Source organism: Poecilia mexicana, unplaced genomic scaffold (assembly GCF_051168715.1).
Source record: "Poecilia mexicana isolate PSO_F unplaced genomic scaffold, ASM5116871v1 scaffold_5, whole genome shotgun sequence".
In the NCBI taxonomy this organism is placed as follows: Eukaryota; Metazoa; Chordata; class Actinopteri; order Cyprinodontiformes; family Poeciliidae; genus Poecilia; species Poecilia mexicana.
In genome coordinates, this window is record NW_028263374.1 from 25,396,887 (window position 1) to 25,423,941 (window position 27,055).

The following is a 27,055-nucleotide window of genomic DNA, read 5'->3' on the forward strand; positions in this document are numbered from 1 at the left end:
AAAAATAAAAAACCAAGGTCAGTAATTACTTGAAGAAATAAAACCATGACATTTTTATGCACTATTTGTAAAGCACATATTTAACCCTATTGTTGCATGTTTCATTGCTGGTTCTAAAATAAAAGATTAGGATGGGTTTTCAAGCTATTATGACTTTTCCTGGTATTAAAATATCAGTGCTCACTTTTAAACAGCTATTGGCCTGGCAGCATTTTTCCATCGTACATCATTGTGTATGTAAGTTTTAAATACAAAAGAGACAAAAAGCCAAACCTTAATTTTCAAAAGGAGAGAAGCTATTATTATTATTGTTATTTTGTTCTCCAGCCCTTTAATGCAAGCACATTTTCTTTATCTCACAAATGACATTCATCATTTGTGAGATAACATTTATCCAAGTCTATTATTGTCTGTTTGCTCAAAACAAGTTGGATGTAGATCATTTTTATGCATCAGTGACCTGTGATCAGAATCATTGTGTTCGAACGGGAGCTGGGTGTGATTATTTAAACCTGACTGCTCCTCTTCAGCGTAGCTTGGTGTTTGTGAGCCCAGCCGCACTGATGAAGCTTGGTAAAGCCCTGCTGTCTACTTTCATCATGTTTTGTCAATTCTGCTTCATTGAAAGGGGCCCCATACCTGCCCTTCTTTACAGAGAAGGGGGGGACAATCTATGAACTAAATGAAACCCAAACAGGGGCAAATATATTTTTAAGTCTGATTTTTAAACTCATTCTGTCTATAAAGATCTATGCTGTGTCCGCATGTGTTGCTTAGGGTGTGCTTTGAACTATTATTCGTAGAGAATACAGGAGGATACGCCTTAAAAAATAAGGTGTAGGCGAAACACTAGCAACACAGTTGCAGTCTCACCTTTACTTGTACCTTTACTTTGTAAAGAGTATTCTCAGAATATAGTCCGAGCAAGCTGCCAATTACAATAAAGGTACAATAGGCTTCAAAAACAGTTTGGTACCTCCTCTTTCTTATATATCCACCTCCCATGAGCAGAGAAGCCACTTCTTTGATCATTGCATTTCTTTGAGCCAGAGAACTTGGCAGCCAAATATGTCTCAGGACATTTCCAAAACTGATTCAGCGTCCAATTTTCCTGCTTTTGTCCACAAAAGAAGAGGGGGAGCGGAATATCACCGAACATGCCGTCTGGACCCAAACAATCCACAGAGCGTCCTGCACGTCGTTGGCACATGTTTGAAGGCGAATTTGAACAGGTAAACTGACTTGATATTTATTAGCGAAACAGATGAATTAACGGTGGAAATAAGAAGTATGTGCTTCACATTTAGGTGTCTGTGTTAATTTGCATATTATTTCCGCGAATTTGCTTCAAAGTGCGACACTTAATTGTTGGTGCGTGTATTAACCGACGGACAACAGAGCCTGAACTGAAAGGTGAGACAACAGAGCTCACTCCGGTTACTTAAGGAAATGTGTCAATATTATGTTTTTGTAGCTGGATTAACTTCATTGCAACTCATGCAGCGACATTTAAAGTTTTTTTTTTTTTTATCAGCACAAACAGACTGGTAAGAGATAAAGAGTTTGGACATAGAGAAGGGCAAGGAAGAGGGGCGGGGGGGTGAAGGGGTGACTATATTCTGACCAATCACCGCCCAGTGGCTCCAGTTGTAACTGCGGACTTAGTCGAGCTATCCTCTCCGCGACCTGCTGACCCGTTTACACCTTCTTGTACCGGAGCTGTATCAGAGCCTTTGAGAGCCGAGAGGGCTGCAGCCATGGCTCACCGGCGGACTCTCCGAGTAGATTATGATAGGTCGACCAACGTAGTGTGCGTGGTCGGCTCGGAACTCAACGTAAACTTAGACAGGTAGGCTTCTCTCTCTGCAGCCCACCCTTCAACTACAAGGTGCACACCGTTTGTTAAAGATCCAGCTTTTGATACAGGCTCACACTTTCCGTCTCTCTCTCTTTTTTTTTTTGACTCATTATTGCAGCTGCTACACGGAAATAATGTTAGGCAATAAAACGACGTTCTTTTAAGTCGTTTTAAAAGAACGACCCACCAAAAGCAAATACCCACCAGCTGTTCTGATGGGTATTTAGGCGTCAGATTTAAGCGTCAGATGAAACCCTTTCTCTGAAGCAAAAATATGAGCAGGGGATTTAGATGGAAATCATGTCTGATAATTCTCACATTTAGGGTTGTGATACGTTTTAACAAAAGCTTCTTAAAACATATTTTTGGTACTACTGACTGAAGTATTATCATCTTAGTCACACAATGACTATGCCGTTTTGGTATAGTTACAGCAAAATAAGGAAGTCATTGTTAGTTCACAGAAAAACATTTGTATTTGTACAGAAATTGTGGGGTTGTCCTTTATTATGGACAATACATAGACACAACAGTCCTCTTTTGTTGCTTTGTACAGAAAACACTTTGTCTTTCTCCATAGAAAAGGGCCTACGCTCTGACAAATGTCAGCCTGTTGTGCATAACCGAACCAGGCTCGATTACAAAAAAAAGACTAACATGCGGGTAGTCTGTCCAGGGCTTTTAGGGGGTTTCAAATTCCACTCAACACAATCTTTTGCATCTCTTGTGACAGGTCTGATTCATCATGACATTTGCATGTAATTATTATATATTCATAGCTGGGATAATTTTCATTTTTCCAAGGCATATTTTATTTGTATCTGTTGATAAAAAATATTACTGTAATTTGGATGACTGATGTGTTGAATGTATACACACATGCATCTTTGTGGTTGTTGTTTTTAGAACCTACTATGCCCATTTTGCTGACTTAACTGCACACTCCTACTCATGAGGTGTAAATAGCATAAGTTATTCAAACTTACAATTCAAGAAAGATTTTACTGGCTGACATTTAAGCTGTTGCAACATTCTAAACTGTAAAAGAAGAAAAGGAGGGCTAAGTTCATAGCTTCAGTTTCAGAGCACAGATGAGTATAGGCGCAGTGTGAGTGGCTTTGACGTTGGCTCACAAAAATCTGTTGTGATCTTAAACTGAAGCTAACATGAAAAGTCTATAAAACAACAACAATGAGTCTTTTATTGTTAAAATTAATTCAGGGTGACACATATCAACATTTTTAAAACCTCAGCTGAGGTAAGTGAAACAGTAAATGCTAATATAAAGTCGTATGTAGACATGTAAAAATATTCAGTAGTTCAGTAGTTCAGTCGCTTCTTGTTATTTTACTTTTTACACAAAGACTGGTTTACTTTTTAGACTAGTGAAAGTTCAAAATAAGCATTATGACCTATGCTGTCAGTTTGGTTTGTCATCTGTTGAAACATGAGCAGGCTAAACATACATCAGTGTTCGTCCTAAGTTATGTTTACTCTGACTTAAGTGGCGCTGGAATAACGTTATTGTGCACACTCTAAATAACCTTGTAATAGTATTCTTACCACTCAAGCTTTGCACATGTTGTCAGGTTACAGCCCCACAGAAAGCCATAAGGAAGTCCTGTGTACAATTTGAAACAAACCATGTGTGGATCATCAAATTTGTCATTTTCTACTTAAAGCTAAAGAAAACATGATATTTGAAATTAAAATATTATATCAGATCAAAAAAAACTTTCTTAAAAACAGAAGCGTGGGTTTAATGAAAAAGTTGATGATACTTTCAATCTAACAAACAAGACTCATCAGGACTTATATTGTAATTTATTGAATGTGACAGTAAATGCATGTCAAGTTCCCTGTGCACAGTATTGCACAACATTGTATAATGTACCACATAAGGTACATTAGAGGTTGTGATTGTAACTTGACAAAATGGCTGAAAACTCAAGGAGTATGATTACTTTTGAGAAACGTTGAATTAGGCGAAACACCTAATGTCAAAATATGTCATTCTGCTTTTCAGGAGCGCCCCTCCTGGCTCCAAATTCTTCTCAGTGAAGTGCACTGCCAATGTTAAATTCGAACTCAGCCCTCCACCTGTGAAGTCATCCCGTGGGGCCCTGGTACCCCTCAGTGGAAACTCAGTCCTACTCATCAGCATGAGCCATGCCAGCCAATATGAAAAAGATGATAAGGTAATCTGGACAGTCATGAAAATACAGAAAGCCTTTAATCCAACACAAGTTTTTCATATTGATAGGGCTCATCAACACAACCTTGTCAAACATTCCTGTAGCTTTTGTTATTAAACTCCTTACATTTGTCTTCCATAAGTAAACATTTGTTTATTTATATAAAGCTCTCCGTCCGCTATTATCAAAGTGGAAGTACCAGATCGGTTTTGGGGACAGCAGTTCTGCATCTTACTGCTATTGGTAAGTTTTATTTAACTGAATAACACACTTCTGTCATGAAGCTGATGATGTGGACCAATATGCAGAGTAAAGGAGGCAGCAAGTTTGATGCAAAATGAAGATTTAAGAAATGGAAGACTAACCTACAAAACAGGAAAAAGGCAACAGAGTGTGACGGATCTAAAACAAGGAAAAATAGTTTTAAGAAATGAATACAAGGAAATAACAGAAGCACAGAGTCCAAAACAAGGAATCGTGGCAACCACTGATTAATGTTCAGCAAATTTATTTGTTAGTTTAATTTTAACAGATCATCAGTGATTAAAAGTAGGACCAAAGTCTAAACATTATTTTGCACTGGAAAAGGAACCATTGAAGCAATAACTGCACTGTACTTGAGCCTTTGCATGAAACATGCAAACCCATGCAAAAGCACTATGCGATAAGCAAGATGTGTTTGTCTCCCAGAGATCTCTCTCGACGTGGATGCTGACAGAGATGGCATTGTGGAGATAAACAACCCGCATAAGGTAAAACATGAAATGTTATTGATTACAATAAAATTATTACCCACTGGTCATCAAGAAGAACTTTCGTCAGGAAACAAATTGTTATGGTGCATTTTGAACAGCTTAGGGTGCCAGTGTACAAGCTTAGTACAAGTTTGAACATGCTGCAGCAGAGATACTCGTTTTTCTTTTTCTGTGAAGTCTATTTTGCAATTTTTTTACACACACACACACACACACACACACACACACACACACACACACACACACACACACACACACACACACACATATATATATATATATATATATATATATATATATATATATATATATATAATTAGAGGCAGGCTGAGTGTGTGCTGTCTAAACATGTTTAAACTCCACATTCCACTCTGTATCATTCCAATTCACCCTCCAGTAATGGCCCTAAGTTCAGTTTTCACTGTGAAATATTAAATGAATTAATCTGGATATATTTTCACAAACTGAACAAAGACAACAGAACTGAAAATAAAGCAGTTCTCAGTCATTTATTAATCTTTCTTTTAAATTTAAATATAAAATCCTTCTTCCAGCTCTTTATGTCATGTGTAAATGTCATGTGGCATTTGCAGCATGGCTTTGATAACTCATTTACATGTCTTTTATTTCCTCCTTTAATTTGTGTTAGCAGAAATTCATTTTTAATCTTGCCAAATTCTCATTGTTCTTATTATCAGAATGCAAAGCAAATGCAAGTTTTAAGCCTGTGTATGCATTAGCCAGAACTATGCATGGACTCACCTTCATACATACACTTTGAATTGCCTTGTTGCTGAAAATGTGCTATATAAATAAAGTTACCTTACCTTACAAACACAGAACAGTCACCAAACTCAGTGGGTCATGACTTTCTTTCTGTAGAATTAAGCTAAAGCTTCTCTTGAAAGTCTTTAGTGTACATCTTTAATGAGTCCCAGGTGGAACATTGTTTAACAGCACCAGGGCAAGCAGCACACAGTTAATGTTCTCCATAATTAATATTACTTATGAACACATGCTCATTCATAACTTGAATCCTTGTATTAAAAAGTGCAAATTCTGAAGTAGCTTTATAGAGATTTTAGCAGACTTTGAATGTCTGCATTTGACATTTTTGGTTTGTTGAAAATCTCTTAGGAATCATGGACATGGGGTCCCAATGGACATGGAGCTATCCTTCTGGTCAACTGTGATGCAGAAAAGATACATGACAAGTCACCAGACAATGAGGATCCCCGCATAGTCAAAGTGGCAGGTAAAACCGTATTGGTCCAGAGGAGCATTTACTATGAACATTTTTCACTTTGTTGTTTCCCCGCTGTATGAAAAGTGCTTTCCTGTATACAAATGTAAAAAATCTGTGTATTAGAAAGTATTGTCAGGTTTTAGAAGATGAATTGAAAGGGAAATTGTTACAAATTCTGTGCTTTGCATTGGGTCTACATGCAGTCATTACTAATGATTCAAACTCCATAGTAATTGTTAAGATTTTCAGGAGAACACTATGTTGTGCATTCTGGTCTGAACTTCTCCAAATTGGATCAGATGGACTGCAGCTTCTTTGTCTTTGTCCATGTTTATCCCTTTCTCAATTTCAACTTTAAATTAACAGCACATTGAATGTTTGAACTCCCATGATATTTATGCATAAACATGTTACTATTAATTAAATATTACAAAATGTTTCAATTTAATAATACATTATCGTAGGTTGTCTTGTGCCCCAGATGTTGTCCTTTTAACATTTTTTCTCAGTCAGAATTGATCAGTTCTTGTTTCTTAAATGCACCATTATTAGAAGTGACTCTGAAAGTTGAGAAGTTTCTATTTTTTGGAAAACAGCAGCTTTGTTGAGCTTGAAGGTTCGTGTCAAGGTATGTGAGAGAAATTTTGCAACGCAAGAATTGGAAAAAGATTGTCTAAAAGGAAATTACATGCCACTGAATCTGAGAAAACAAAAATATAAAATTAAAATTTATTGTCCTTACAGTTAAACTTCCTTACTATTAAGCCCATTACTGAAAGTTATGCTCATCACTGGAGGGTAAGACAAATTGTGTGTGTCAATGGGACTTCTTGTATACGTACAGATCTGAAGGACATGTCGCTCATGGTGCTGCGGACCAGAGGCCCTGCCGAACTCCCAGAAGGCTACAAACTCACCATGCACATCTCTCAGGGAGACGCAGAGAGTGTTCGAGTCTTCAGAGCCGCATCCCGTGAAGTGGCTAAGAACAGCCTGCGTGAGTAAAACTGAAGATTTAAAGGGCAACAGATGATGTAATGCAAATGCAATTCAGCTACTGTTTTATGGCTGTACACTGTTCCACATTTTACTTAAATCACTCATTATACAATTTATGTTTTTTTTAAATAAAACAACTAGTTATAATATGTTTATCTGCAGATAAATTATTTAGTTCCTTTGTAAAGGACTACCCATTGGTGCTAAGCAGTGAGGTGCTGTCCCAGGAAGTGCCTTACCTTGGAGGCTCAGCAGAGATGAACTTCTATGTGGAGGGTCTGAGGTTTCCTGACAAGGACTTTGATGGGCTCATCACCATCAACCTTAGCTTACTGCAGCCAGTGAAGCAGGTAAGATCAGTAAAATAGCACCTTAATTTTACACCTTTTGGTTTATAATAACTACATTGATTTTCATGTTAAAACAACAAACTACAATATATTTTGTTGAATTATAATAGCCCCTGTAGACGCAGAGGGGCTATTATACTATTGTGAAGGGGAATGAAATGACAGTGGCAGCTGCCAATCACTCAAGCAGTTTAACACATGAAGGGACATACTTTTATACATTTTTTTATTTTTAAAATAGTTGTCAGGTTGCATGGGGAGCATCTATGAGAATTAAATTTCCAGCTGTGCTACAGACTCAATTGGAATTTGGTCTGTGCTTTGACTGGGTCATTCTAACACATTACTATGTTTAATTTTAAACTATTCATCTTTAACTCTGTTTATTGATGGCAATTGTCTTGTTTGGAAAGGTAATCTTTGTCATCGAGCTAAGATTACTTTTTGTCAGCAAGCAAAGACTCCTTTTTGTGGAGTCATCCATCTTCCTTTTTGGCTCTGACCAACTTAACTTCTAAGGAAAGAATGCATGCTGTGAGTCATCCATCTTCCTTTTCAGCCATGACAAACAACTTCTACAGAAAGATGAGTTCACAATGCTGATGCCACCATGTGTCACATGGGCCATACAAAGAGTTTTGCATGCTGAGCAGAAAGTACATTGTTGGTCTTGTCGTCCTAAAACATCTTTTTCTCCATGTTTCTTCATGTCTCTTCTTGGTTCAAGTCAAAATTTTCTTTTGCAGTAAAAGCAGACCATGTTGGGAGTTAAAACATTACATATTCATCAGCTTGTTTTCTTTTATTAAGGGCATTCCCGAGACGCCCATTTTTACAGACAAAGTGGTGTTCAGAGTGTCACCATGGATCATGACACCCAACACCCTCCAGCCTGTGGAGGTGTTTGTCTGCAGGTAAGAGGGAACTAATGAATAATCAATATGTTTCTGAACTTGTTATGTTTTTCTCTTTGTCTTGCGCCTTCTCGTGCTGTGCAAAGTCAACTTTGTAATTTCTGACAACTGTTTTATCTTTTCCTTCAATGATCTATTTTTATATCAAATAATCAACTGTTTAATATTCCAAAAGCCACCATTTCATAATGGCAAAATATTTCACAAGAAAACACATGTCTGCCTGTGGTTTCAGTACGTCTGACAACTACCAGTTCCTCAAAGGAATGAAGGCTCTTGTTTCACGTTGTGGGTACAAGCTGAAGGTCTGCCTTGAATACATGAACAGAGGAGATCGCTGGATGCAAGTAATGAAACTTCTTTCACATGTGCCAAACATTTGCTTTACTTGATTTTCATGGAAGATTTTCTTTACTTGTGCTGCTCTTATAACCATGTCAATGTATTTGAAGACTTTTTGTCAAAAGTACAGTTTTGATATCAAAAGGATTTAGACAATAGTCAAACAGCTTAAACTATGTGAACAACTGAGACACACAAAGATAAAATAACCTGTTTATTTTTTTCAGGATGAACTGGAATTTGGTTACATTGATTCACCCCATCACTCATTTCCTGTGGTTTTGGATTCCCCCAGAGACGGACATCTTGATGACTTTCCTTATGATGAACTATTGGTAGGAATCTCTGTTTTCTCTTAAGATTAAATTCCTTTTGAAAATATTTAACATCTTATCACGTCCTGAGCCAGCCATCAAGGTAACTTGAATATTTTAATGTTTTCTGTTGTGAACATCAAATTTTCAATAGAGTTTGACTTGTGTAAAACTTGACTCTGTAAATAACTTCCAAAAATATAATCAAAATGTTTAAAAATGGATTATTTCTGACATATCCTAAAACAGAGATGGAAGCTCTACATGTTTGTTGCCTTGTAGTAACAGGTTACAGTAAAGTAAGTTTAAGATGTTCAGAAGGATGCTCTTTTATAAACTGCAAATGTTGCAAAGTCTGGAGTAAATCTGTGAAGATCAAATGTCACATTTGTCGAAGGAGGGTAAATCTTTAGACTGTGACACAAAAAATGTTTCTCAAAAGAAAACAGAGTTTGCAAATTTTGCAATATAAAATAGAAACAATACAAGCAGAGAACATTAGTTAGATTAAATTAAATTAAATTTCACATTTCTCAGAATTGAGTGTCATCTGTAATAACTACAATATTTTTTTATTATGTTTTAAATTTTACTGTATGGTCGTTTTTTTTGTTTGTTTGTTTTTTTTACGCTTTTTTAATTACATTTTTACATTTGTGTGAATCTAAGTCTACATTTGCCTGTCACTTTGCTGCTGTTAGACCTTGACTTCCTCACTGAGGAACAATGAAGGGCATGTCTAACTCTAAATTCAACAGATTTTTAGGAAAGCTGTCTTGCATTTGTAGTGCAGAACATTCAATGCAGTTTCATCCTCAGGGCCCTGACTTTGGCTATGTGACCAGGGTGGCTCGCAGAAAAGATGTGAGCAGCCTGGACTCGTTCGGAAATCTGGAGGTCAGCCCTCCCGTCACAGTGAATGGAAAAAAATACCCCCTGGGCAGAATCCTCATTGGGGTTGCCTTCCCAACGTAAGTAATATCGCTGCAGAACAATTTCAAACCTAAAGAGTTTATGAAGCAAATTATAAATGACCAAGGGCTTCGTGTATAAAAGTGTGCAGCTTTAGTGAAAGTTTGCAGTCGGGAGAAGTTCTGAAACTTATGGTGCACAAAAAAGAATCTGATACACAAAAGCTTGTGTGGACATAAAGGCAACAGCACACGTTGCCTTTATGAATTCAGATTTGCTGTATTGGATGCAGCTGAACTTGTGACATTTCTCCACACCTGAATGCATTTACAAATCAGAATAAAGATCTGAAAGTCTCCCAACGCATGTCTGAATAACCATGGCAACAGCTTTGGATTTAGTCTTGTTACCAAGTACAACCAATAATAATAACATCTTTTATTTAAAAGGCACACAGACCGATGCAACTGCAACTTTTTTGTGCGTACACATTTATACATGAGACCCCAGGTCTTGGGTTCTAAAAAGAGTTTGTGTCAAGACTTGCTCTTTTCTTTCCTTTTATTTTTTTTTTATAAGGACAACTAAGGGACGAAACATGACCAAAGTGGTTCAAGACTTTTTGTGGGCTCAGAAGGTTCAGGAGCCCGTTGCCTTGTTTTCTGACTGGCTCTGCGTTGGTCACATCGACGAATTCATGACCTTTGTTCCGGCTCCCGACAGAAAGGTAGATGTGGTAGTTAAGAAGCTCAAATCCAATAAGACAAGAAAAGTATAAATTGTGAATATACTGTACTCTGGCGTCAATAAAAAAAAACACACAAAAAAAACAACTGCTCTGACCTATTTTCCACCTGTAGATGTGTTGATGTTGATGGTTGAATAAATACCGCTGTGTAACATCTCTATTCAAGCTTCATGGTGGAAGAAATACATGGTGGCAAAATGCTCCCACTGCATACAGATTCACAGCCTGTTGGGTTCAAGGATTCAGATTCTACTTTACTTTGTCACCATCACTGGTTGACGCTGCCAAGCTCTTACTTCCACTGAGTGATTGTGTGATCTCTTTGGATATGAGAGCTCCAGTGTTATCTTTGTCTTTTGTGTTCCTGCTGACAGGGCTTTCGTCTGCTGCTGGCCAGCCCAGACGCAGCCTACAAATTATTCAGAGGACTGCATAATGACGGGCATGGACAAGCCAAGATGTTTGATGGTATAGCTGGAGAGTTACTAGCAGATACATACATTAAAAAAAAAAACTAATGGGTAAAATGTAGAATTAACAGAATTCAAAATTTTAATTCTTCCACAAGGTGTGAAAAACGAAGAGGAAGTGACAGTGGATGATATCCTGGGGGATGAAAATCTGCGAGATGAAAATAACTACGTACAGGTGAGTGGGTTTGCAAACTGCAGGTAAAGTTTTTTGTGATGCAGACAGGTAAGTTTTTAAACCACTTCATAGTCTTTTTCTAATGGAACATAAATTTTTTAAAACCACAGTGGAAAGATTACGTGTTCATTTACATGCTTTAAGCTAAAGCCATATAGTTTGCAGAGAGATTACAGAAAATTAAATGCAGGTCTCTGCACATCTGTAGAGGACTGTGGACTAGAGCCGCACAATATGGAGGGAAAGTCAAGATAATGGCTGTTAATATACTCCTACCAAAGACTTTGGATGCTGCAATTTAATTCAATTTTCTGACAAAGGAGTAGATTGAAGTATTAACACTTATGTAATGAGATTCTTTTTCATTGTCCATGTAAATGTAGTTGAAATGAATCAAGTTTGTGGCTTCCGTTAAATTCTCCCTCTGCTTTTAATAAATTATATTGCCAACCCTCCCTTACTTTTCTTTGAAACCTGCTTTTGACAGAGCTGCATTGACTGGAACAGGGATGTTCTGAAAAGAGAGCTGGGCCTGGATGATGACGACATTATTGACCTCCCAATTCTGTTTAAGCTGGAGGAGGAGGAGGATGGCTCCAGAGCAGTGGCTTACTACCCTGATATGGTTTGTTTTAATAATTCCTTTTGATTTAAGATGAACAGAAAATTGAAATTGATTGTTATAAAAAGTATTTACCCCTCTACGGATTTCTTCCTCTTGGCGAATGATGTTTTTGTTGCAGTTGAAATGAAATCTGTCCAAACCGAGAATTGCCTCCTAACCCCTGAAATGTTCAATCTGATTATCTTTAGATTATGATGTGTTGGTTTTTAAGATATTTTAGCCTGTGTCATGTTGTCATGTTCTATTTACTTTTTTTTTTCTACAGCTCTGACTGTAAGGCTTGGGGTTTAGTGAATGAAACTAAGTTACATATTTTATAAAACAGTTCCAGTAAATTTATGATCTAACAAAGAGTAGCATTTAAAGTTTATTTTACAAAAGGTCAGGTTGGTTTGGATGTCTTTACTTTTTAAAAAAAATTGTCTTTGTTATATATTCAGGTTACCTTAATACCTACATGCGAAATGTCTACATGTGACACGCAGATACAGAGGACACCTGTTGAGGGGCTACATACTTTTTCACTGTACTATAATTATGAGCTAATTCCATGGCTTCATGTTGATATCAATTTCCAGGTCAACATGATTGTTTTGGGGAAAGACCTCGGCATTCCAAAGCCGTTTGGCCCCAAGGTGAATGGACGCTGTGCCCTGGAGACCGAGATGTGCTCCCTGATGGAGGGCCTGGGCCTCAGGTGCACCTTCATTGACGACTTCGCCTCCTACCACAAACTGCTGGGCGAGGTGCACTGTGGCTCCAACGTCCGCAGAAAGCCTTTTGACTTCAAATGGTGGAACCTCGAGCTGTGAATTAAAAACTAAAAAAGGTCAAAGGTACAATCCTTAAAGATTCAGTTCAGCAAATATTCTATAATATCACAGGAAAGTCTTCTTTAAATGACAATTCTCCTTCTTTGCAACACCATTTTGATCAAATTTAAACAATCACATTTTCATGAAAGGCAATTCCTTGTTTCAGCACTTGAATCGGTCATACATTTATGTAAATCTGCATTTAAGAGATAATCACACTTTAAATCTGACATGGTGTAAAAAGAGTGAATAGTAATCAGCAAAGCTACACAGCATGCACACCGCTTTTCCTGTGAATTCTTTTTAACCGGAAAAGAATTTTCTTTTCCTGTCAGTCATAACAAAATTCAGCAACTAATAAATGTGCACAGAAGAAATTACTTAATAAGTTCCAATACGTACATGAAGGTGCCAAATTTTCAATTAGCATAAAATGGCTTTATCTTTAGGATTATTACCTAAAACACATGGGGTTCAAAAAGTGCCACAATTCAGTAAATTAAATTTGTTGGTAAACATTTACATAATGTGATAAATTAAATAAATACAATTCATTGAATGCACCAATGATTTAAAAGGAACAAAATGTGCTTTTAATTTTCTCATCGTAAAGCATTTATAATCATCTCAGTGGTTGTTTGGATTTCATTGTCTAATAATGCACATCATGAATTAATTTTATCTGTCAAATTTACATTTTCTAGACTGTTCTATCCAAGTTGTCAGTTTAAATTATTTCATGACGTACTGCAGCTTATATGACACACAAAATAAAGTTACACTAAATGATGGTAGATGATTTTATCATAGGCTTACAGTAACATTTACATAAGCCTATGATAGTTTTATTTAAATTGTCACATATAGTAGATATTTATTTGACAAATTTATTTGGATTTGAGCACTTTTGAACAATAGGAAGTGTACTTTTTATCAGTTTAGAACATCTGTTGCTGCCAGGTTGCTAAATAACTTTCCTCTCTTACCAAATACTTTCATAATAGTACATCACTTTCATTCTTTGCATAGTAACAATCATATTTCAATTTATTGAGAATAAATTACTCTGGGGCTAGTGGTGTTCATTTTTATTAAACCTTCTCCTTGATTTCATTTACAAAAAAAAGATGAAAAGCAATATTTACAAACAAGTTTTTTTTTTTAAACAAGGGTTTAAGCCAACAGTTGATGAGAACACAAATACAATCATTTGAAATAAGCACAGCAAATAATTTCTTTCAATGTTTTTAGTGGCTGATATACACTGGTATGCAGTGCAAACACGTACACTCCAATGATGGTACCATATAGTAATGTGCAGTAACGATGTCGAGCCACAAGAGGGCAGACGTTATCTACTGCAGTCTTTTCAATAGCCAAGTTTTTTTTCCTCTAAGAATCTGCTTAAAAAGACATTGCTGCATTATACTTACTAGTTTTTATCATTTATTTTCCTATGTCACTTTACTTTTGTCACTATAAAGAGCCTTAATGAATACATCATACACTTCTGCCTTTGCTTCTGTCTTAAAATTCTTTTTACTTTGTATGCAATATAAATGCTTCCATCTGTTAACTACATAATAAATATATTCTGAAAATTTACTGAAATAAAACGTCTCAACTGTCTCTCCCTTTTTAACTAAACTGATTTCTAGTTCATTTTACATTCATCTGGCAACATGGTGCCTTTAAATATGACCTTCCCACAGAGCAGCTCCTGTGACAATTAAAAAGGCAACTTCAAGACAAATCACAGTGTGATCAATTCTCAGCAACAAACCAAGGCTTTTCAAAAAGGTCAGCATTTTTAAAACAACTGAAATGTAGTGCTTACAGTAGGTCACAGTTATTTATATATATTACACTTTACAAATAAGGATGGGAACAGTGACATTTGGCTTCCTGTCAGCATTGTGCGCTGCATCTGGAAATGTTGGCTGGTTCAGGATAAAACACAAATCACAAGGACAATCCCTTTGTGTGGAGAATTGTGTCGGTGTGCAGAGAAGAAAACGGGGCTTTGGCAAGCAGACTTTCACCATGCACAGTACTGTTGAATACACCTGCACACAGACATCAACAGGTGGTGTGTAACAAAGAGCATCTGGAGAGATTTTGCAACATGTCTTGGAAAATATTTACTATTTTTCTGACACTTTCACCGTAGGTCTAACTTCATCTATGGTTTATAAAACGAGGGCAAGGAGGTTTACAGAGCCACTAGCAACAGCATCGACCTCCTGCAGAGAACAAATATGCCAGGATTGTTGTACAGCACAACAAATAACAGCAGAAAACCTACAAAAGAATATACTGTCATTAAAACAGAACTTGGCCTGACATAAAGCCACAGTCACTTAGTACATCAAAGTTAAACTTATGTACATTGTCACAGTGGGATGTGAATTAGACATTAAAAAAAAACAAACATGCAGTGCCCTCCTTACATATTTGTCACATTTAAATATTTTGAATCAAACATATTTTAGCAAAAGGCAAAGATAACCTGAGTAAACGCATAAAGCAATATTTAAATTATGATTTTATTTAAGGGGAAAAATGCTATCCAAACCAATGTGACCCTCAGTGAAAATAAAACTGAGTCCCCCACATGCTAAATCACAACTTAACTGCAAATGTCATACTTTTGGTTGAGGTTTCAATGCCACAACTAGATACAATTACTGCCAGACTCTTGGATTATCTTTTATGGAACCTATCTGACAACACAAAGTAAAAGGTCTCAAAGAAAAAAAAAATACACTGAAATAAAACAAATTTAAGAACATAATAGGTACCAAGTTATTAACATCTATCCATCTAGAAATGGCTGCGGAGCCATTTCTAAGGCTTTGGGATTCCAGCAAAACACAGTGAGAATCGTTCTCCACAGCTCAAGAAAATATGAAACAGTGAGATCAACTTTCCAGAGAGTAGTATACTTAAGCTCTACAGCAAGACAACAAGAATTGCACTAGAAATTAGACTTCTGAATGGTAAAAAAAAAATCCTATTACAGATTTTGCAGTGACCTAGTCAAAGCCTGAACTTAAATTCATTTCAGATGTGACACCAAACCGGTAGCTTAAGTTCAAAAACGCCCCAATGTGGCTGCATTAAAGAAATTTAGAGTGGGACAAAATGCATCCACAGTAATGTAAAAGACTCATTAAGTTGTTGGAAATACTTGGTGGTTGTTACTGCCAAGGATTGCATAAACAGTTATCAGTTTTAGGGGTAAATTATTATTTTTACATAGGGCCTAAATGGTTTGGATAAGACAGATTTTATACTTCAACAACTGAGATTATTTACTGCGATTTGCATCAAACCAGGCTATCTTTATTTGACCTGATATGTTTCAAATGATCTGAAACACGAGTGACAAAAGAATAACAAAAAAAGAGAAATTTGTAAGGAGGAAACTGCTTTACAGCACTCTATACAAGCTTGACAAACCCAATCTGTTGGATTGTTGTGAATTTTCTTATTCAAAAAAAAAAAAAAAGGAAGTAAGGTCTTTGATAGAAGAGCCACAATGTCTGAGAGTTTGTTTACAGTAACAACCGATGCTTACTGGCCCAAAGAAAGGGCAGGTGAGCAGATTGACTGTGCTGAGCCAGCTGCCAAAGGACAGTCAGTTCGCTGCTGCTTTCACTTGAGCACAAGGTTTTCCACATGGAGGACGGAATGAGGTCGAGAGGTCGATACATGTCCAGGCAGCTGGATGTCTGTCCTGATAAACAGCAGATCCGTGTTGAACGATCAAGGGAGGATCTGTCCATCGCTTGCTCAGCCCCAATTGTATTTCTTCTCTGCGTCAGCTTCGGACGTCTCTTGCCCTCCTCCGGTTGTCTTTATCTCTTCTTCTATATTAATAACGTATCTAAGAAGAAAAGGGTGTAGGTGTAGTAAAAGGGGTATAACATAAAAGTAAATTAGACATCAGAATGAATAATTTTGTATTCAAAAAAACTTTCTGGATCGACAGTTCCTCAGGCTTTCTGAAGGTCTTTAAATATTCCACTTTGGCAGCCTTTTCAGTTCTCTACCTCTTTCAGAACAATTAATTTTTCTATGTTTGTTTGTTAAGCCACTTAAATCTAATCAATGAATAAATTAGCCTTATGAAGGGAGCTAAGCTGAAAGGATGGAACAGCATTCCATCTACAAATGAGATAAATTAGAAAGAAACGGTATTAAATGAAACCCGACTGTCACAATCATACTGTTTGTTCCCATATTTTTAATAAATCCATCAAAAATATAAACAGAAATCTAGAACTTCCAAAGGTTTAACATAAAATATAGCATTCTAGAACCTGGCAGGTGATTCCCAAAGTGTAATTAAAGGAAAACTTGGCAGACAAGAAGTAAATAGATTTTTTTTTAACAAAGTCTGACTGAAATAAACTGTAAAGACGGTTATTGCTCAGTACAGTAAGACAAGCAATAAATATTTATGTAAGCAATGTGTCCAACCTTGAAATGGATGCCAACATGGTGATCAGAAGACAGCAGCTAACAGTTCTGCAAATCAACACAAAATGTGACCTGTGAAGCTTCATGGATCTCACGTTAGAATGTAGATATTTTAAAAACTACGTAACCTGGTTGATTTAAAAGGAAACCAACAATATTCTGCAGAGACATCCATGCTAACTTCCACTTGCTAACTGTTATTGTTCCTTCTAACAACAATAACAGTAGCACCTCCTACTGGTGGGGGATATGTATCATCTGGATGAGATTTGATACATGGAAGCATAATCTATTTAAGCTGTAACACATTGGACCTAACAAAATAGTTGCCAAAGACAAATACTGGCTGTAATGCAGTAATATGAAGGTGAGAAGATGAGCTTAATGAACAGCATATGAGCTTAACGTTTGTATTTCATCTGTATGTGATCCTCCCAAAGACTTTCTGAAGCTTAAGCTGGGAATCTAGGGTATATCTAATGGAAATGATGACTTAAACAATACATGACTGCGCGCATTCATCTTGCCGATGTGTGAAGCCATTACAATGTCATTTAGTGACTGATGTTCAGTAATTTCTCTCACCGACGACAGCTTCTGCTCCTGCTGGGGGCGCTCCGTCTTGGGCTGGTTGTCTGTCCCTTTTGGCTCCGACGTCTTCACCCCGTCCGCTTGCTGCTGAAGACGGGAAGCTGCTTGGAGGAAGGGGACAGATGTGTGGCTGTCATGAGTAATAAACTCAACCGTACAATGCTGCCAGCTGTTCAAGCTGGAAACAAAAAGAGATTTGAGAAAATGCAAAGGATTGATAGGACAGTTAGCCATTAAGACATGCGGAGTGGAATCCCAGCTAGCTTTGTGCTGCTACACCTTAGTCATTTAAGTAGCTCTCTAAGTTACATCAGATGAAGGGAGCGTCTGTGCTCAAGTGCGCTTTGACGTGATTTGCCCAGGAAACGGAGAGCGTTCTTCTTTCTTTTCCCCTATATAGATTTTCTCATGATTTCATGACACAGTCTGTCTGCTTCTTACACCTCCAGACTATCTCTGGCCTGGTAGTATGAGCCAACATCTCGCAAACTCACCTGAAAAACTTCCCTGGCTGCAGGAACTGTCCTCCACGGCAGACCCATAAACAAACGAGTCTTTTTTTACTGGAGTAACACAAGACACACTGTCCTGTGAAAAGATGTACAATTAGATTTTTATACTTCCTTTTTTTTTTTTTTTTTATATAAAAATACATTTAAGAGGTAGCTTCAACCATTCATATTCTACAGTTTGGTTGAAGCTACCTCTCTTAAATGGGAGTTAATACGCCACGTGTACATTTGCTTTAAATCCTTTCTTAAATGCACATGGTTGAAAATAGATGACCTGCATAAACACATTAATATGTACGACTGTGCAGTCCATTTTCAGGCCCGTCATTATTGGGATGTGATGAAATCCATTGAGCCTTTTCATGCTCTTTGTTTTTACTGTGCAGGTAACAGCTGCCGACTTAAAACTCTGCTATTTCCCCCCCACAGTAAATATTAAACAAAAGTTAATGGAGGCAGTATAATCAGGGGAGAGATTCAAGCGTCTTTGTTTTCCCAGAGTGACTTTAATAATGTATGCACTTTCATAATGTGTTTATCAGTGTGCCTGCGTCTTGTACCCACCAGTCCAGTTTCATATTCCTCCTCGGCCTCGTGCTCCTCCACAACGCTGGCGAAGCTGCTGGCGTTGGAGGAGGAGCGAGACAAGTCCTGAGCCTCGGGGATGGAAGGCGCTCTGCAACACATCGCCAGACTACACACCTGGGTTACTTTGATCTTATTAACACCTGTCTCTTTTCACATATTTCACAAGCCTTCCCGTGTGTGTAACTTTAGCACGAAAGGAGATGGTCACCTGTTCTTTGTGGCTGCAAACTCCGGAGAACTGTGGGCGGAGGAGTTGCCTGATTTGTTTTCTTGTGACAAGTGGCTGCAGTCTGGAGTTTTCTGCGTGTTGGGAGAGACCTCTCGGCTGACGCAAAGAGGGGGAAATCAGGCGATGAAAACAAGCAAATTGGCTTAAGTTCTCCACTGATATGAAGAATGGAGTATTGTAAAAATATGGGTTTTATGACCAATAAAGTGCGCCTCTTAGTACAACTGAAAAATTGCTCATAAAAATCCACAAATGAACTGCTACATTGAACTTTATTTGATCACAACATGTAGCCTTGTTCAAATTTGCTAGTAGAATAGCAACAAATGCTTTGCAAAGGAAATTTGCCTCCTGAACCTTTTCGCATTTTGTTGAGCTGCAACTACAAACATCAATGTATTTATTGGGATTTTAGGGGATATACTAACACAAAGTGAAGTGGAAGGAAAATTGTTTTCGAAATGCCTAAAAGCCAAGATTTGAAAAAGTGTGGTGTGAATTTGTATTCAGGTCTGGTTACTTTCCCACCTCGAAATAAAATTCAGTGCCAACAACGGCCATCAGAGGTCACCTAATAAGTACACTGTCCAGGTGAGTGTAATTTAGTCTCAGTCCAAATGCAACAGTTTTCTGAAGGCCTCAGAAGTTTGTTAGAGAACATTAATGAGAAAAAAAGCATCAGGAAGATCAATGATCTCAGAAGACAGAGACACAGTTGTGGAGAAGTTGAGAGTGAGATAAAGTTATAAAACAATATTCCAACAGTTTTACTAAAAATGAAGGTGTTAAAATAATCTTCCATGGAAAATAATTTTTTTTATAGAGGATTATGTCAAAAAAAAAAAAGAAAGTATTTTACAACCAAAAGACAAAAGTATTGACTCAGGGAAACTGAATACAAATGCACACCACACTTTTCAGATCTTTATTTGTAAGAATTGTGAAAACCATGTGTTACCATCTTTCACTTCAAACTTCTGCACTAACACTGTGACTCTAATGTAAGAAAATGTGAAAAATGTGTGGGCCTATCAGTCCTTTTGTAAGGTATGAAAAGCCATTGAGTGTCCAGCAAGACTTTGAGTCTGAGAAATGAATTAATTAGCTGTCCTTCCTTCCATCTGTTGCAACAACGTTCTGTCCTCACTACCCACTCCCTGCTGTACTCTCACCTCCTCTCTTGGACCTCCTGGATGTTCTCGATGCCAATGGCACTGCTGCGGCGCGAGCTAAAAGGTCCAGACTTTTTTCTGGTTGGGCTTTTCCCAGGAATGATCAATGACTAACAGGGTGCAAGAGAAACAAAATAGTAAGAGACACATTTTGGGGGAAGTCATTGGTGCAAAGCATTCATCATACTGTGTGTGCTGTAGCGCATATTGCAATGCTGCACTGTAGTGCAATTGAAGCAAATAAAATTCATCTACATGTATAAATATTCTGCTGACAATTTATGATCTGATGGTGATAAATGTTCCTAGAGTATTGTTTAAAAAAAACACACACCAGGATTCAGACAACTGTGTATTTCATGTACTACATGCACATAAACGTACACACTCCTGTTAAAATTAGTAATGTCTCTGTAGACTATGACTTTTGATTAAGTGTGCAAATGTCAAGAAATCCTAATGGAACAACTAACGTAACTTCAGCTTCATCAGATTCACAAAAATAAGTGAGCGTCGTTAGCTCAAAAGACTAAATGCTTACATCAAATCAAAAAGTGTTTCAAATAAGTATTAATCTAAAGATGTGCACACCTTTGCAACCAGATTACTGCATCTTTGTAATATTTTGTTTTCTTTTTCGTCCAGGTTTTTGTGTTGAAGTTGAATTGTAGAAGTTGTAAGAGTTTTAGAAGTAGTAGTACTTTCTAATTTGTTGAAACACAAGTACATAAGAACACTTTCTTATGTATAGTGATATGATATCAATTTTGTAAGTATTACAGTATAATATCCAAGCAAAACACCCTAAAAGCAGGAACAAAATTGTATATTTGTTTTATCTGAGTTCAGACAAAAAGTTACGAATAAGGAAATTTAAGGACATTCAGGCTTCAAGCTCTGAGATAAAGCATCAAACAGCAAAAACAAAACTACCCTCTCTCATGTCAGTCAAATAATAAAACACAGCAGTTTTTACTACATGAATGAATGACTTAAATGACATTGAAACATGTGGTTGCAAATCACTACATGTAATATTAACAGCACCTCCCACAGCAACATAAACTAAAACACATTCTAATCTAAGCAACACAAGAATGTTACTAATTGTTCCATGAAGAGAACACATTAGAAATGCAAACAAATATGATAAACAGTAAGAGAGAAAATGCATGAACCTCTTCTATTGTTCCTATCCCTATGGCACTGCCTCGGCGTCCATATTTACTGGGACTTTTCCCCGCGACAAGCAATGACTGAGCCACACAAGACGGGGCAAAGGGAAGCAGAGAGGGAGAGAAAGGGGGAGATAAAAGATGGAAGAAGCAAGAGAGAGAAAGAAAAAGAAAGAACACATCATAAGATCTCATGCGCAGAGCACAAAGACTTTTAACAGCAGGGAGCAAAACAGCTTTAAAGGGAGCTTGCAGCATAACTTAAAAAGCAAACACGAGGAAAAGGAAATAGTGAAAAGCTTCACAGGGTTAAGGAAGTTTGAGGTCAAACATAGGAGGATCAGCACAGCAGGCATGCTGGCAGGTACTGCCCTAAAGGATACAAGTTTGTTTACTGATGCATTAAGAGGAGGAGAAGGGGACAACTGGGGCTGACGTTCCAAACAGGTACTATAACATCAAAAAGCTTTTCATAAATGGGGCTAAAGAAATTCCCCAAAAGTTGAAACATACAACATTAAAAGGAGACACAAACAGGGCAAGGTGCTCTTGAGGTTTATGATAAGTGCCATGCATATTCTCTAGCCACACATCCACAAAGTTGCATCAAGTGTTTGCAATGAGGAGACACTCATTATGAAAGCATAGCAACGAGGGAGGGAGTCTGGGTAGTCATACAGCTGCTAGTCTAAGTTCACTTCAAACCCTGGAAGAGGGACTCAAAAACAATCACTTCCTTTATTCCAAAATAGGCACCGTTTTTCCCTAGCTAAAAGCCTGCCAATTTATGCTGCAACAACACTTCTTCGAAAAGAGGACAATGAATAAAATGCATAAAATCTTGTTTTATGGTTTTTTTCCCCTCTCCCCTAAACAGAAAAACAGGATTAACACAAACACCATGAGTCATAAATGGAAAGAGTCAATTAGTGAAAGATGAGTACAAACCAAGAGTGATTATAAAATGTCAGAAATAAAAGTAAGTGCTTTGGTGTTAAGAACATACAGATGAGGTGCCAGTAGAAGTACTTTGTCACGCTGCTTTTGAGTTGGGACCCTTCTGAACACGTGTTTACCCACTGTGCTGCGAAAACACCATGTCCTGAATGTGAGGTGTGTGTGTTCAGATGAGCGGCATGTCAACCAAAATGAGCTACTTACAATCCCTGGAGTTTTGGGGCTCTCTGCGGGATTATGGGTAAAGCTGCCACTGTGACTAGTGGAGACTGTGTGTGACTTCTTGTTACTGAGACCCATGGCGTCCATTGACTGGCTTCTGCTGCGGATGACCCGCTGCAGAGAGAACGAGGAGATATCCATAGTCAGTGGATCCACCTTCATATCGCGTGGAAACCCAGAACACTGACTAATATTCCCAAGTCTATAAAGGGAATTTATACCGTATTGGTATCCCTTCTACATATGTGTAAAAGCCTTAACAGATTATTTTTATTTTTTTTTCAATGTAGGATAAACTCATTCTGGAAAAATTAAGCATCTTCGAATGCAAGATGGTCAGATTGTCTTGGAGTTTTAAATGTATAACTTCCTGTTTCTCTGGGGTGTACATATGGCATGACAGAGAGATCAGTTTCTCTTAGTCATCAAAATGGGGAGGACAAGAGAACATGCCATTCAACTAGAGCAGAAGAATCAGCTGATGTTCGTAAGTCATAAGTCCAACTATAGCTGGACTTATGAACTGAACTGAACTGACTTATGAAGTCATAAATCAGTTCAGGCAAAGCAAACTTGCCTGAACTTGCCCAAAATCTTAAATCATTGTGATATTATAAAACAAAGCAAAGCAAAGCAATAAATAAATAAATAAATAAATAAATAAATCTGAAGCTGCAACCACCAGTGGTTTCCTGGAACCAGAGTTGCAAACCAATTGTTTGGGGCTTGCTAAACACTACTGGGATTTAAACTGGAATGATCTGGGGGCAGACGTATCATGATGTGGGGGAATTTCTCCTCTTTCTCAAAGGTAAGGAGAACATTTCAATAAAAACCTGGTGACTTCTGGCAGAAAACTGAAACTGGACCATCACTGGGTTGGTGCAGGATTATTGATCAAAAACAGACCTAATTCCATTAGAACACCTCACATAAATGGTTTAAATTTTTCCACTGCAATCTTTTTATATTAGTTTTTGGCTAATTAATTAATTATATTTTATTCATGTCAGTTTGTTCTATTATTAATAAAACACAGTTTATTAGATCTGTTGCTAGATGTGATTAAATATAAATGTTTTGAGGTGATTAATGAAATGTAGTTTTAATAACAAGTGTTTTATAGGATGTGTGAGTAATATGTGTGTGACAGGTGTGTTGTGTATGCAGGACTGTTTCTTAACTTTTATTGGTAGTGTAGATCAATGGACAACAGGAAGAAAGTAAACTAAGGGTATGCTGCTTAAGAAAATGTTGCTTAAGATGAAGATACATCTTCATTAAAATGATCTATTATCAGCTGAACGTAGATGAGTCTGAAACATGAAGACGACTAAGACAAGGACTGCAAAAATTAAGAGACAGCAGGACAATGCAATCTACCCAGCTGTACTACAACAGAGACGAAGAAGAGTGGAAAATCTTTACAGATGTAACTTGCAAAGGTGGCAAAGACAAAGAGACAGCAAGTTAGTATTTGGCAGCTTGGCAGTAGAAGGGCAAGAGCACATTTAAGGTAGTCTATAATAAAGGTTGAAGAAAAACTGGTTGACAGACATACTGAGATCATCTGAGACTGAAGTTGAAGAAAAAAGTTTAGCTGTAGAAAAACATTAATGGAACGCTGCCCATGGGGAGATGTGCAAATTGCATCATAAGCTGTGTAATGAAGGGTCATTAAATTGCTCATCAGCTATCACAATTCCTGCTGCCATGCCTCAGTAGCTGGGTGTCGCTTCACCACGGTCAGTGATGGAGAACTCTCAGTCAGAGCAAAGTGCCTTTCATACACAAGAGGACACTCCGCAGCCTCCAAAGCCACAGAGCCATGTGAAAACCCACTGAGTTCAGCAGTCACAGCCAAGTGAGGACAGCAAATGCCAAAGGACTGGTCCTTTGAGATACTGCACATTTTCTATGCTTTGTTTCCTCATGTGTGAATACCCAGAATCCCAGCCAAGAGAAAGGAGAGGACGAAAAGAAAAAGAAAAACATCCGAAAAGTTTTTCCACTCATCACCACTCTTGCCCATGCATGTGCAGTTGCAGATAACCAGTGCACTTAATCAATAAAAAATAAAAAATAACGCGGTACCTTAAAGGACTCAAAGAAGCCGCCCCCTCCGCCTCCACCTCCGTTCTCCAGCTTATCTTCGTCGCCACCCAGACCCATCATGGACTGGCTGTTAATGTGCAGCTCCTCGTACAATGTTTCCAGCAGGGCCGAACGTGTTCGCTCCTGTCAACAAACAAATCCACTATATTTTCAGTGACAGTACATCTAAAAATTCACTTTTGAGGTCGATGAAGTCAGTAGGTTGCAGATAGATGCAAGCAGTCGGATGCTAGATTGTAGCAACATGAATAAACACATTATAATAAATGGGGGGAAAAAATGACAATGTTTTCTTAAATATGCTTCTCACCTCCAGCTTTGCAAACTTCTCGGCCTTGTAGCAGGCGTACTCCGCATTGATAAGCTTCGTGAAGAGGAACTCATGGAATTCAGGGCCCTGAGGATGAAAAATACACAAGATTTGGAGAAGAATAAAGGAAGGTATATGGCGTCTCCCTGGGAAACAGATGTGTTTGTTTGGTTGCTGACCTTTCTGAAGATGGCGGGGTCAGGTAGAGCAGGTCCAAAGAAAGGTACATCATCTCTAGCTGTGACTGACACCTGAGCAAAAAAAAAAACAAAAAACAAAAAAACATAAAAGTGAGAAAGATTTTTTTTTTGTTTTTGCATTTTAGACACACTGGTCAAAAGTGTTTCTGAATGGTGATGTCATTTATTAATCAAGATGTTTTTTAAGAGGTGAAAAAAAAATCCAAACAAACCTGGGTTTATGTGAAAAAGTAATTGCTGCCCATGATCTTGTTAAATCATGAATGAACTGTGATTAATCAAATTATCTTTGGTTTAGGCCTGATTACTGCCCAACCATTAAAATAAGAAAAACCCTAAAATGAGCCTGACCTGTCTGACAACATGAAGTAGGCTAGAAGAAAAAAAAAAGGAAAGAAAACACATCTAAAGAAATTCAAGAACAAAACAGAATGTTATTAACATGTATGAGTTTGGTAAGTGTTACAAAATAATTTCTAATGTTTTAATACTCCAGTGAACCACAGTGAGAGACATTATCCACAAATGGAGAAAAATATGCACACATGCTAAAACCGCTTCTCAGTTTTACTAAGAATCATTTAGGAAATCACATTTATTGACCAGAGACAAAAGGTTAAGGGTGTCATTTGGAAACTGATATGTATACAGCAATTACTGTGAGTATCATTATGTGATCCGAGAAGTCTTTGCTGATCTAGTATATGTAGGTGCAACAAAAAAGAAAAAAAAGAAACATAAGGGCAGTGTGTTATCAGGTTGCACAGCATATTCAAAGTCAAGCAAATGCATGTTGCGTCTCTTTTCATAACAGCACAAACAGATGGTTTAATAGGTTATTGAGAGGGTTTTATTTAAGTTCTATTTCATAAAGAAAAAAAAATAACCATTTCTCCCTTGACTCTAAATAATTACGTCAAAACATTATGGTAATTTAAGTAATTAGGCTTCAGCCCTCTAAGCAAACTTCAAATGGATCTGAAACATGTTTATCAGATAAACATGAACATTTTATAATAGAAAACTGTCATTCTGTGAAACAAACCTTGTATGTAACATTGTCTGAGCATGCGTTCTCCACCTGCACCACAACATACGCATGCAAGAAGTTGGACTGGATCATGTCCGGTACAAAGGGAGTGTTTTCCTCCTGGAACACGATGGCCACAATGTCGTTGCCTATGTGCCTCTTCCTCTGCAGCTGAAGGGGGAGCCACAAATACAGAAAGTTACCAACTTAAAAATATATGATATCCAAGCCTAGCACTAAAAACACAGCTGTGTTAGAGAATCCTTCCCAAAACCTGCACTCAAAGATTGTCTGAAGAGGAATTTATTTGGGTCCCAAAAGAATAGAGTAATCCTTGCTACATAAAATCCTCTCTAAGAGGTCAGTTCAGTTTTACAGCCAAACGTATTGTAACTCTCCCATCTCATGTTTGGGTGACATATATTACTAAAAGGATGAAGTATGAACAGTACTGGAAAATATATACATGATGTAGTTACTACAGCTACATTTCCCATTTTTGATCCTTAAATATGTTTGCTAGGCTAATGTGTCACAGAAATATGTCATTTGGAATAACAGAGAAGGTATTGTCAAACAAAGAGTGGGTGGTGGCCACACAAATGACTGTAGTAAAGCGTTTCCCTTGTTGCCAAAAAGCTTTGAGTTGCCAAAAGGACACTTGTGCACTTGGAGGACACAGCACCCGTCCTGAAGTCTAAATCTTTCATGCAGGCAATCTACTTTAAAAAAAAAAAAAAATCTGCCA

General features: G+C 37.5%; 2 protein-coding genes across 6 annotated transcripts in view; one reads left to right on the forward strand and one right to left on the reverse strand.

Annotated features, from left to right (window-relative positions):
• The first annotated feature begins 988 nt into the window (after window positions 1-988).
• Window positions 989-14,350, forward strand: padi2 (peptidyl arginine deiminase, type II). 2 transcript variants are annotated; one of them, XM_014968042.2, is made up of 16 exons: window positions 989-1,232; window positions 3,885-4,056; window positions 4,221-4,296; window positions 4,744-4,805; window positions 5,946-6,063; window positions 6,899-7,051; window positions 7,216-7,403; window positions 8,214-8,317; window positions 8,553-8,664; window positions 8,887-8,994; window positions 9,793-9,944; window positions 10,465-10,612; window positions 11,008-11,101; window positions 11,202-11,281; window positions 11,769-11,906; window positions 12,485-14,350. In XM_014968042.2, the coding sequence occupies exons 1-16, from the start codon at window positions 1,069-1,071 to the stop codon at window positions 12,716-12,718; spliced, it is 2,103 nt and encodes a 700-aa protein (XP_014823528.2). In that variant the 5' UTR covers window positions 989-1,068; the 3' UTR covers window positions 12,719-14,350. The 2 variants fall into 2 exon arrangements, with proteins under 2 accessions (XP_014823528.2, XP_014823529.2); XM_014968043.2 differs by lacking the exon at window positions 989-1,232 and adding an exon at window positions 1,642-1,849.
• rap1gapb (RAP1 GTPase activating protein b) overlaps window positions 13,795-27,055 on the reverse strand; it is an 85,161-nt gene continuing 71,900 nt past the window's right edge. Inside the window, exons 13-24 of one of the 4 annotated variants that reach the window (XM_088005793.1) lie at window positions 26,323-26,478; window positions 25,257-25,328; window positions 25,078-25,164; window positions 24,747-24,890; window positions 22,635-22,766; window positions 20,299-20,408; window positions 19,106-19,222; window positions 18,874-19,003; window positions 18,292-18,380; window positions 17,792-17,898; window positions 17,207-17,254; window positions 13,795-16,610 (exon numbers count right to left, since the gene is read on the reverse strand). In XM_088005793.1, coding sequence (XP_087861919.1) covers window positions 17,232-17,254; window positions 17,792-17,898; window positions 18,292-18,380; window positions 18,874-19,003; window positions 19,106-19,222; window positions 20,299-20,408; window positions 22,635-22,766; window positions 24,747-24,890; window positions 25,078-25,164; window positions 25,257-25,328; window positions 26,323-26,478 — 1,167 coding nt within the window. In that variant the 3' untranslated portion in view covers window positions 13,795-16,610; window positions 17,207-17,231. Of the gene's footprint in view, window positions 16,611-17,206; window positions 17,255-17,791; window positions 17,976-18,291; window positions 18,386-18,873; window positions 19,004-19,105; window positions 19,223-20,298; window positions 20,409-22,634; window positions 22,767-24,746; window positions 24,891-25,077; window positions 25,165-25,256; window positions 25,329-26,322; window positions 26,479-27,055 lie in introns of all 4 variants that reach the window. The other 3 variants (XM_088005792.1, XM_088005795.1, XM_088005794.1) reach the window with 3 other exon arrangements.